The 12736-nt window shown below is 39.8% G+C and overlaps 1 protein-coding gene across 1 annotated transcript in view; it reads left to right on the forward strand.

Annotated features, from left to right (window-relative positions):
* PARP12 (poly(ADP-ribose) polymerase family member 12) overlaps positions 1–10604 on the forward strand; it is a 38857-nt gene extending 28253 nt beyond the window's left edge. The window contains exons 7-12 of the mRNA XM_051963536.1: positions 331–451; positions 3686–3782; positions 4900–4975; positions 6248–6378; positions 7687–7838; positions 9310–10604. Of these exons, the coding sequence (XP_051819496.1) occupies positions 331–451; positions 3686–3782; positions 4900–4975; positions 6248–6378; positions 7687–7838; positions 9310–9563 (831 nt within the window). The 3' untranslated portion in view covers positions 9564–10604. The remainder of the gene's footprint in view (positions 1–330; positions 452–3685; positions 3783–4899; positions 4976–6247; positions 6379–7686; positions 7839–9309) is intronic.
* The last annotated feature ends 2132 nt before the right edge of the window (positions 10605–12736 follow it).

The following is a 12736-nucleotide window of genomic DNA, read 5'->3' on the forward strand; positions in this document are numbered from 1 at the left end:
TTAGCAGCTGGTTCAGTCAGCTTTTCCTCGGTGCATTTCTAACACTTATCTCCCCCACCCTTTTGCCCCCTCCTTCAGCATTCTCGGCACACTATCTCTCTCTCTAGATCTATTCATTGTTTTAGGCTAGAAACTCCACTCCCACCTGCCCTACCCAAACCCTGGCATTGAGCTGACCACCCTGACTGCCACCTCAAGAGCCACCGGGCTCCTCAGTCAGCAGATTGAAGTCTGGGGTCTTGTGTCAGCTTACTCTGCGGGCGGCTGTCCCATTCCTGCGGGGCTGTCTTACACTGGAGGAAATGGTCTCTCTGGTTTTTGACTTGACAGGGCACTGAGCGCCATGTAGCTACTGTTAACAGCACTGACATAGAGAAGGCCTACTTGAGCCAGGAGTCACCGATCCTGCAGTTCTCCGTTGGAAAACACAACTATGAGTTGAATTTCAAAGGTATTTCCCAAAGATGCTCATTTGACAATCTGGAGAGGATATGGTGCTTCTTGTTCCATGTAGCCATGGGCGAGGGCTGGGGATCGAATGACAAGGTGCTGCAAGTGCTTAACCTGAGACACTTATAAAACTAGGCTGTTTATTCGAAGGATGCACAGAGAGGATCAGGGGGAATTAGCAGTCGGCAGTCTGTTCCACAGTCCAGTCTGGAAGTGGCAGTCCAGCCGGCATGGCCAACTGAGTCTGAACCCCCTGCACTTGGAGGTGTGCTGCTGGCCCCTGGATGGCCAGTATGCATGCAGGACACTGTCCATCTCTGATGTGCTTTCCGGCCCCCATAAAGCAGAGATTGTTATACCATAAAGGAGAACTGGATAGAAAAATATTGTGGTCTCATTAATTCTCTCCTGCTGTAGTCTTTTTTAGAAGTTTATTTATTTTTCAACATTTATTTTTTATTTCCATTTTTAATGATTTTTCAGTAATATTTTCTTTTTCCAAATACTTGTAAAGATAATTTTCAGCATTCACTTTATTAAGACTTGTTGTTCCAAATTTTTCTTCCTTCTTCCCTTACCTCCCTCCTCACTAAGACAGTAAACAATCTGAGGTAGGTAAAATATATACAACTCTTTTAAACATATTTCTATATTTATCATGTTGTGCAAAAAAAAAAAAATCAGAACAAAAGGGAAAAAGCCATAGAAAGAAAAAACAAACAAACAAACAAAAAGGTGAAAATACTCTGCTTTGATCCATATTCAGTCTCTCTGGTCCTGTCTCTAGATGTGTTTGGCATTTTCTTTCCCAAATCTATTGGCTTGAATCACCACATTTCTTTCTTTTTTTTTTTTTTAATGAAAGCTTTTTATTTTCAAAACATATACACAGATAATTTTTCAGCATTAACTCTTTTTTTTTAAATTTAAATTTTATTTTATTTAATAATAACTTTGTATTGACAGAATCCATGCCAGGGTAATTTTTTACAACATTATCCCTTGCACTCACTTATGTTTCGTTTTTTCCCCTCCCTCCCTCCACCCCCCCCCCCCAAGATGGCAAGCAGTCCTATATATGTTAAATATGTTGCAGTATATCCTAGATACAATACATATTTGCAGAACCGAAAAGTTCTCCTGTTGCACAGGGAGAATTGGATTCAGAAGGTAAAAATAATTCGGGAAGAAAATAAAAAATGCAAATAGTTCACATTCGTTTCCCAGTGTTCTTTCTTTGGGTGTAGCTGCTTCTTTCCATCATTTATCCATTGAAACTCAGTTAGGTCTCTTTGTCATAGAAATCCACTTCCATCAGACTACATCCTCATACAATATCGTTGTCGAAGTGTATAATGATCTCCTGGTTCTGCTCATCTCACTTAGCATCAGTCCATGTAGGTCTCTCCAAGCCTCTCTGTATTCATCCTGCTGGTCATTCCTTACAGAACAATAATATTCCATAACATTCATATACCACAATTTACCCAGCCATTCTCCAATTGATGGGCATCCATTCATTTTCCAGTTTCTAGCCACTACAAACAGGGCTGCTACAAACATTTTGGCACATACAGGTCCCTTTCCCTTTTTTAGTATCTCTTTGGGGTATAAGCCCAATAGAAACACTTCAGCATTAACTCTTGCAAAACCTTGTTTCAAATTTTCCCTGCCTTCCCCCCCCACTCTCTTAAATGGCAAGTAATCCACTATATATTAAACATGTTAAAAATAAATGTTTGTTGGTGGAATTGTGAACACATCCAGCCATTCTGGAGAGCAATTTGGAACTATGCTCAAAAAGTTATCAAGCTGTGCATACCCTTTGATCCAGCAGTGTTACTATTGGGCTTATATCCCAAAGAGATACTAAAGAAAGGAAAGGGACCTGCATGTGCCAAAATGTTTGTGGCAGCCCTGTTTGTAGTGGCTAGAAGCTGGAAAATGAATGGATGCCCATCAACTGGAGAATGGCTGGGTAAATTGTGGTATATGAATGTTATGGAATATTATTGTTCTGTAAGAAATGACCAGCAGGATGAATACAGAGAGGACTGGCGAGATGTACATGAACTGATGCTGAGTGAAATGAGCAGAACCAGGAGATCATTATATACCTCAACAACGATACTGTTTGAGGATGTATTCTGATGGAAGTGGATCTCTTCGATAAAGAGAGCTTTAATTGATCAAAGATGGACAGAAGCAGCTACACCCAGAGAAAGAACACTGGAAATGAATATAAACTGCTTGCATTTATGTTTTTCTTCCCGGGTTATTTATACCTTCTGAATTCAATTCTCCCTGTGCAACAAGAAAACTGTTTGGTTCTGCACACATATATTGTATCTAGGATATACTGCAACCCATTCAACATGTAAAGGACTGCTTGCCATCTGGGGGAAGGGGTGGAGGGAGGGAGGGGAAAAATCGGAACAGAAGTGAATGCAAGGGATAATGCTGTAAAAAATTACCCTGGCATACGTTCTATCAATAAAAAATTATTAAAAAAAATAAATGTTAAATTCAATATATGTATATATATATTTATACAATTACCTTGTTGCACAAAAAAAATCAGATCAAAAAAGAAAAAAAAGAGAAAGAAAACAAAATGTAAGCAAACAACAACAAAAAGAGTGAAATTGCTATGCTGTGATCCACACTCAGTTCCCATAGTCCCCTCTCTGGGTGCAAATGGCTCTTTTCATCACAAGATCATTGGAATTGTCCTCAATCATCACATTGTTGAAAAGAGCCACCTCCATCAATATTGATCATCATATAATCTTGTAACCAGAATTGCCACATTTCACTATTTACTTTTAATTAGATTTTTATTTCTATTTTCTCCCTTTTTCTTACCTGTCCCCAAGAATGGTAATCAGTCTGATATATACAATCATATTAAACATATTTCCACATTAATCATGTTGTGAAAAAAGAATCCTCCTGCCCCAGTCTTATCAAAAGCACTTCAGGGGCAGATCAGGAGACCAGGAAAGATTTATGGTTGATATGGTTGATAGGGGTCTCAAGGAAGTAAAGATGAATGATTGATAAACACCTGCCATACTGCAAGATACAAATCTGGAGTAATCTATAATTTTATTTTTTTCTAATGGTCACCAATTCTTACTAACCTTTACTCACTTAATCCAGACAAGTCAGTTTTTACTCTGGGTTTAAAAGCTAATTTTGCTGTTTTGTTGTTGTTTGTTTGTTTGTTTTTTAGCTATGACTCAGAAAAGCTTGCACTTTGGTACTGTCAGAGTCATTTGTCGGAGACCAAAATATGTCTCTCCTGAGGATTTGAAGATGAAGCAGACTTGGTAAGTTGTGTTTGAGTGATTTGTCCCTTGGTGCAGATCTGCTGTGGCTCACATCCAGACTTTGGTTGATATTGAGATTAACCAGAAATGTCTGGCTAACATCAAATCTTATTGTCTTTACTTAGCTTCAACAAAATATGCAGCACAAATCTGTATAATCAAACATAAATAATATACCAACCATCTCTATTTTGCTGTTTTTCAAGTGTGTAGATATTAGGATTAAAGATAAAATTATATTTGAAAGTATAACTGAATTACTGGTAGTTATTTTTGTGGTAATATTTTCTTGGTGAATGGTTCATATTGTTCTATATGCAGATCCAACAGATTTGTTTTTTACCTTATAAATGGGTTTTCATACTCCAAAAAAAAAAAAAAAATGTTGGGAATCATCTTCTGGTCAAATGATCTGAATAGAGGAAGGTAGCCCAACTATAGCAAAATCAGTACCAGGTAGAATAATATTCAAGAAATCTAGTGAGCAGCTATAGTAAAGAAGTGCATGAAAGCCTTGAGTGCCTCAGGGAGCAACTCTCTTGAGCCATGAGATCCTAAGCCCCATTTGATAAGCAGTAATGCTGCTTAATTTCACTGTCATCTCTAAATTATCCACTTGGGGATTATCTGGGGGCAAATTTTAAATCCTTGTCTGGTTTCTTGACTGCAGTTTCACATGCTTTTAGACATAACCTCTTCTCTTGGTGCGTCTAGGAAATGCTGAGTAGTTATAATGTCACCTCAAATCAGACATAATTAGGAAAGTAGATTTGTTAGGACAAAAAATACCTAAAGCCAAGTAAGAATTTAGGAACTATAGATTTGTAAAAATACTTGCTATTTAGAATCTTCTATATCACTAATATTAGTGGGGAAAATAGATGTTAATCTAATTACTATTATTTATTACTGATTATTATTGTTTTCAATTTTCCCAGCTTACTTATTCAAAAAATGGGATGGGATGAGGAATTAACAATTGGGTCAAGGAAGGATAGAAATGATAGGGGTCCAGAGCTATTTTGAGTGGGTAGTAGTAGTAGTATTGATATTTTCTGAAATACTGGCCTGAGATACTGAGAATCTGAAAATGTTCTATCTTTTCTGTCCTATTCAGTGGTGATAAATTAGCAACCCCAAAGAATGTTCCATCTCATTGGGATATGTCTGCATTGCCTGAACTGGGATTTAAGGTATGAGTAGAAGCCTGAAAGAAACTTAAATTACCTGGTCCAGCCCTTCATTTTTCACAGGAAAAACCATAGGCCCGAAGTGTTGTGGTTTCTGGTTCCAGCCATGTCTAGTCTCTTCATGACCCGTTGGGGTTTTCTTGGCAGAGACACTGGAATGGTTTGCCATTCCTCTCATTTTTACAGATGAGGAACTGAAGCAAAACAGGATTAAGTGACTGCTCATGGCCGCAGCACCTGTAAGTGTCTGAGCACAGATTTGAACTCATGCACATGGGCCTTTGGGACTCCAAGCTGAGTTCTCTGTTTACCGCACCCCTGGGCCCAGAGTAGTGGCAACTTAACTGGGGCTATAGAGCTGTTAGGAAAAAAGCTGGACTCGAATTCGGATTTTCCCACTTGACTATCTCGTTATATGAACGGGGAGCTATGTAAAGTGAAAAGAAGCACTGGACTCAGACTTGAGAGACTTTGCCTAAGCCCTGCCTCTGACACTTCGGGTTGTGTGACCATGGGTCAACAGGGCCTGTAGCTGCTCCCCCTTTGTTCTGATTTTGGGAAGAAAAATGTTATGTGAGTATCAGTCATTATTGTAGGATTTAATCACAGAAAAAAACCCTCAGGGGTCATGTGGTCATTTGGTCTATTTTACAGATGAGAAAACTCAGGGCCACACAGAGTTGAGGGAATTTGCTTAAGGCAATAGGAAGCAGAACAAAGATTTAAAGCTAGGCTTTTGCCACTAAACTAGTGAGATTAAAATGACCAAATCTTAGCTATCTCAGTGAAGGACCCAGCAATGAACTGGATGATTGCTGTATCCATTGCTGGAGGCGGGGAAGTGTTTAACATGGTGGGCCCAGGTGACTAGAGGAGGTAGAGGGACTTAGAGAATAAATGGTGAAACTAGTTAAGAAAGGGAAGATGACTAAATGTGAAAATCTCTGGAAAGTAGGAACTGAAGAAAGGGGGAAATATGTTTTATCTAAGAAATAGGACATTTTTAGGAGACCAGGTTATCAGGAGAAACTGAAACTTGAAATAGATGGGGGTATGGGGAATGTGTGAGTGTGTACCTTCAATAAGAATTTAATTAATCTGATTCCTTTTACCTTTTTTCCTTCCTAATTTTTTTGTTTCCTTCTTGCTTCATCAGGCAGGTCTTCCTCATGTTTGTTCTTTTTTGTTTAAAAAGAAAAAGGATCTATCCATCAACTGTATGCAACCTCTGTTTTTAATGTTTAAAAAAATACATTTTTTAAAAATCTCTTTTAGTTAATCCTACTTTCTCCTTCTACTGGAGAATATCTGAAGGTCCAAGAGCAGTTTTGTCGAACAATGCCTAAATATACCATTCATAAAATCGAGAGAATCCAGAATCCAGCACTCTGGGAAGTGTATCAATGGTAAGTGTGAGAGATCAGCCAAAGAATAACCAAAACCAGAGCCTGGTGCTAACTGGGACACAGACTGAGGTCTTTCAGCTCCCAAGTGAGGGTTCTGCTCCTCAAATATATGACTTTCTCTAAACAAACTTGTGAAACATCCTTGGGGGGAAGTGTCCTTAAGGAGACCAAGAGGAGAAGGACTAATGAAACTAATGCAACCCATTATCACTTATAGAAAAATAAAATATCCACTCTACTAAGAGTTATCAAGAGCATGTTTTTTCCAGTTAAGATGGTATTTTTATTTATGGTACATCACTAGTCACTCAATTCTTTATAGTTTTTGTGTGTAAATGTGGTATTAAAAAAAATGGAGAGACACTGCCTGACAGCTAATGTCATGCTTACTTCCCCCAGGCCATGTGGGTGCAATGATGGTTTGTGACTTACCTCCATTTGTAATGAATTTATAATATAGTCATAAATATAATAAATAATCATGCAGAATAAGATGGAAGTGTACTTACCTACCTAAAGTCAAAGTTGAAGGACTTTTTGCTCTATTCCTTATTGGCAGAAGAGTAAATTTTGCTAAAATTTAGATACTTTCTACATTTGTTGATTACATTACCATATCTTATTGGGCTAATTCTTGTATAAAGGCCTACCACTTCTAGACATTTATGGAATGAATGTTTTACATGTGGAACTGGGAAGGGACTAAGCATTTCTGTGGTACCTACTACCTGTCAGACACTGTACTAAATACTTTACAAATAAGATCTTATGTGATCATTTCCTTGAAGAGAGTTTTACCATCTTGAAGTACTTTGAGACCAACAATGTGCTGTATTACATTCTAGAGAGAAAAATGTTCACCATGCAAACCATCAGCAACCACAAGTTTGTTATCCTTTCCTGTTTTTTTTTTTTTTCTGGAGAAGGGAAAACACTAGATTTGGGCCTGATGATAGGAGGAAAGTCCTAACCCTAAATGCGCGTTTCTGGGAATTTAAAGAAACTTGATATTGAATGGGAGGAGAGAGAATTTCTCCTTTATTTTTTATGGCCACAGAAAACTGAAAGGGCAAGAAATGATGGCTACCAAAAGAACCCAGAGCTAGGAGTTGAGGAAAAATCATTGTAGTTGTTGTTCAATCACTTAAAACTCTGTGAAAGTCACTTAATGTACCTGAGAATCTCTCTGGGATTCAATACATGTTGGTTATTTGGGGATAAATGTACTGTCTTGAATTGGGTCTGATTGAGTCACGGTGCAACCTGTATTTAGTTGGAACCACCCACATAGTCTTGTCTTTGCCACAGGCAGAAAGCACAGATGAAGAAGAGCAATGGAGGGCAGGAAGTAGACGAGAGGTTTCTGTTTCATGGCACTGGGCCCGAGTATATCAAAGACATCTGCCATCAGAATTTCGACTGGAGGATCTGTGGCCTTCATGGTACTAGCTATGGCAAAGGTAATTAGTTACGGTTTAAATTGCTAAAAAAGATAAAAGCATTAAGTTTAAATGAAAAAACCCCCAAATTTTCTGAAAACTTGTAAATACGTCAGTATTATAGGAATATATGATTTGGTTATGTCAGCATGCTCCTCTGATGTAAGTCACAGTTTCTCTATAATTTAGTGGAAGGTCTTCTAATCTTGTTGGAGCTGAAAAAACCCGTCAGCCTCCGGTCAGCTGGGTGATGGCTTTCTCCAATTTGTCCGGATCTCAGGTGATGGGCAGACGTAGAGTTTCTCCCTAGAAGCCTTTTCAGCTGGTAGGAGTTACAGATCTCGAATTGCATTGGTAGGGCTTCAAGAACGTATGGTAACTTCCATGTTACGCCGAAGCTTCAGAGGAGGGCTTTCATGAAGGTTTCCAAAACTCAGTTCTGGAAAATTAGGAAAGGAGCCTTAGGACACTGGCCTAAGGAGGGAAAAGGATATAATTGTGCGGGCAGTAATCCGCTGCCTCGGTGGCCACAAGTTAGTACCTGTAGCCTTCTCGGTCCTGTCCTGTGTTAACCTTTGTCTTTGGCACCTAGCCCAAGTCCTTCAAACCCAAACGCTCTCCCTGTTCCAGGGTGTGAGAAGGGGCATTTCTGCTTGGGCTGGTGTTTGCGTCTGTCTGAGGGACCAGTTGTACTCTGTCTTTCTACGTCCAGTGCTCAGCATCAGGTTCTGAAGAAAGCAGGCACTTAAATGTGGAATTAAAGAAGCGACAAAACCTGAGATTCAGGGAGGAGCTGAGAAACAAGGCGCTTTTCCAGCTCCTGAGCCAAGCCCTTTCTGGGGGGTATCTATCTGCTTGGCCCTAAGTTTTCCACATGTCACGTGAATTTATCCACATGGCCATCCAAGGCCTGGCTTTGGTCTGGTTAAGCCGGACGTTCTTCTATGACTTGAATTTCTCTTTTTAAACCAAACTTCACTTTGGTAGTTGGGCTTGTCTGCCTCAGAGCTCCCGGCACAGCCTATGAACCCAAATTTCCAACTAGCATGCAGCTGACTAAATCTGATTTATGTCTCTGTCTATTGAGCTATGACTTATTGAAGGAAACATGCAAAAATGGTTCCATATGGCTCAACATTGTGCAATGAAAAGCTCGCTCTCCGGATGCAGCTGGAACAGAACTTTTTGCATCACCCTTTGCTGTTGTTTCTGGCCCCATTAGAACAAGGCTCAGGAATCTCTGTAGACAGGCTCTTAGGGGTGCTCCTGCTAGTGGCAGGCCTGGGTATAATCAGGGGAAGAAGAAGAAAAAGGCACGCAAAGAGTGCAGCTGGAAGGCGGGGGGAAGACCAAGGGGACGGTCGTTAGTTGCCTCAGGTGCCCCTGTTGGCCGCCCCAGCGTAGACCTGAGGTAGGAGGACTCACGGTCTGGATCTCCGGGACTCGGAGTCACACTCGGCCCCTTGTCTGGATTGATGTGTTTCTTTTACAGGGAGCTACTTCGCCCGAGATGCCGCGTACTCCCACCATTACTGCAAATCTTCCGTGAAGCCCCAGCCCATGTTCTTGGCCCGGGTTTTGGTGGGAGAGTTTACCAGGGGCTCTTCCTCCTATCTGCGACCTCCGGCCAAAGAAGGTCAAAGCAACGTCTTCTACGACAGCTGTGTGAACAGTCTGAGCGACCCCTCTATCTTTGTGATCTTCGAGAAGCACCAGATTTACCCGGAGTATCTCATTTGGTATTGAGCCTTCTCGGGGGACACGGCGTCTGTGTGACTCCCGTCTCTGATGCAGCTTGTGCCGACGCCAAGATCCGAGGCGGGGACCTTTCTCTGCTTCTTTTGGGGTCTTCTTTCTTAAAATGGAGAACAGCCTATTGCGTTATTTTTGAAAAAATCTTAAAAACTGTTTTAATGTTCTGCTTTGCACAAATTTCCTCATTCAGGTGCTTTACTGACTTTTTGATAAGAAGAATTTTCTTCCATAGACCTCCTATAGATTGTTTACTTCTTCTTACTGTATCATAACATCAGTAACAGAGTGACTGATGAGGCTATGTGATAGTCGGTCCAATTTTTTCTTTTTTAACTGTGTCACGCTTTTACTTGCCTTAGTTAAGCATTCTGATGTCTGGGTGCTTTATTGGTAAAGGCGGAATTGCACTAATTCTTTTAAAAATATTTTATTGAGATCTTGTGTTTTTATATTAACTTAATTTCTGAATCTGTCCCTCCCCTGCCTTACAAACTGTGCCTTGTGAGACTAACCAAAAAGGAGCAGCTCAGCAGTGCTAACCGATGTGTCAGCTCAGATTGCCTGCAAAGAAGGCAGTGCTTTCTTTTAAGGGCTGGGTTCTTTGGGGAGAAATGTCCTAGTGACCTAATATTTAGCCTTTTACCATCTGCTATTTGCATTTGCCTTATCTTTCTGCATACTCTGGCTGGTAGCAACTGGAAATGTATCTCCAAACCTTCTTGGTGAGGAAATGAAAAAAATGCTTTGGTGTTCTCCTATATTGATTTGAGGCAGAAACCCATAAATGATTCTTCCATTACTGGGGTTATCAAGTAAGATTTTTATACAATTAATTGCTACTTTGCAGTGTAGACTAACTGTAACCATTGATTCCCAGCTTACACCACTTTCCCCTTTGGTCAGTGGCTTGAAATGTTATTCATGCTAGGAGCAAGTCATACTGTTGCGTAAGAGCTTTATATCCAAGTGAACTTATTCGAATGTATGCCATGAATGACTATGGAAATAAAAGGATATTTATCTATAAATGGAGAGCGACTGAAGTTACGGCTTGTGTTATTCCCACATTCTCAGCAGGGGTGGACATTCAGTAATACAATGGACGTTTCCTAAGCACTTTGTAAGCATAATCATGGAGTTTAGGTATGACTGTTAATATCCTCATGAAGTTTGCCATTAATAGGGAGCTACTACAGATATGTAAAGAACTATGATTCACAACAATAGGTGACGTGCATAAAACCAAGCGTTTTCTACATCAGGTCTGGAGTTAGGGGAAGGTGATTACCAATACAAGTGGGGAAAAACCGACTGAGATGGTGACATTTGCTCTAAAACCAGGTGGGAAATTCAAGGGGCACAAATGGGGAGAAGAGACAGTCCAAAGAGAACAACTGGAGCAAAGTTATCGTAGAAGAGAGGGCCGTGTTTGGGGGCGGAAAGAAGCTCATTTCAGCCAAATCATGGGGTATCTAAGTATAGGGATTGGACCCCTTTGGGGAATTTCCAAATGAGGAAATCTCTACCAATATAGCTGACATCTTCTTGGTAATTTATGATTTTGGAGGCTTAGTAACTTAGACCAGTGATGTTAAAAGCTACACTCTAACATTATCTAAGTTCTATTGCATTTGTATTTATTTATTTATTTGCTAAGTATTTCCCAATTACATTTTAATCTGGTTCTGGCCATCCTGAAAATATTGCCGGCAGGGACATTATATTTAATACTGCTGGTTGAGAGCACTGAGAGGCTGATTGATTTACCCACAAACCCACAACCGGTAAATGTCAGAGGGGGTCTTCTTGGACTCTGAGCCGAGCTTTAGTTCTTCTCTGGGTATATGGGGCGGGGGGGACATTATGAGAAAGATTGGAATGGTAGCATGAAATCAGCTCCTCGGATCCCCACAGCTTAATTTTAAATGTTATGTTTTATTGTATTTCCAATTATGTTTAATCTGGTTTTGGCAGCACTGTGGGCCATAGGCCCCTGGGTTGACCCCTGGTAAAAGAGTACTTCAGCTAGGCAGAGGATTTTGAATGTTGCTTGCTGGGTATACTCACTGAAGATTTTTGAGCTGAAACATGAAGTTTATACACACACACACACACACACACACACATATATGTGTGTATATGTACATAAAATTTAAAATTCATATTCAGTTCCAAATATGGATGTTTATATTTCAAATTTACATTCAGTTCCAAATACATAATTATATATATGTGTGTGTGTGTGTGTATGTGTGTATATATATATATATATATATATGTATGTATAATTTACATTCAGTTCCAAATACATAATTATATATATATGTGTGTGTGTGTGTGTGTGTGTGTGTGTGTGTATATATATATATGTATGTATAATTTACATTCAGTTCCAAATACATAATTATATATATATGTGTGTGTGTGTGTGTGTGTGTATATATATATATATGTATGTATAATTTACATTCAGTTTCACATTGCTTCTCTCCCTTTACTTCTCCCCCATTCATGGAGAAGATGAGAAAAACAATACCATTATTCATAGGAAGTCATGCAAAACATACGGCCCATGTTAGCCAAGCACAATGCATCATTACAGAAGGACTTGGCTGCTGTCGTAGGAAGACGTGTGTGATTGAAAGTGGCAGAGATTGTTGTATTCTCTGTTTCTCTGACAACAGGAGCTTCTTCAAGTCCCAGTGACTCAGGAAAGGTCCTCCTCCCCGATGTTTGAGTAGAGTAGGGTCTGGCCCGTGTTTTACATCTGCTTGGCTGTTATGATGGAGGAGTGGGAATCCCATTCTCACCCTCTCAGCTACCTCTGAGCTGGGAAGTGTGAAATCACTAAATTTATGCTGGGGTGTTGGCAGCAGATAATTTCTTAAATTGACTATTTCAAATCACCTGCCAAGTAAATTTCAAACTCCTTTGCTCTGTCATGAATCCCCTAGTTATGCAGAGTCAAGAAAAGTGCCAGACATATTTGATGAACCCAAATTGTCCAGTTTGACTGGAGTTTCATGTTTATATAGGGAAATGACGAGACAATCCTAGAAAAATAAGTTGGTACCAGAGAATGGAGGCCCTTATCTCTGAAATTCGATTATTTTTGGTAGGTAATGGAGAGGGCAGTTACCATGAAGTCAGAAGGACTTGAGTTC

The sequence above is a fragment of the Antechinus flavipes genome, chromosome 5 (assembly GCF_016432865.1).
Source record: "Antechinus flavipes isolate AdamAnt ecotype Samford, QLD, Australia chromosome 5, AdamAnt_v2, whole genome shotgun sequence".
Taxonomy (NCBI): Eukaryota; Metazoa; Chordata; class Mammalia; order Dasyuromorphia; family Dasyuridae; genus Antechinus; species Antechinus flavipes.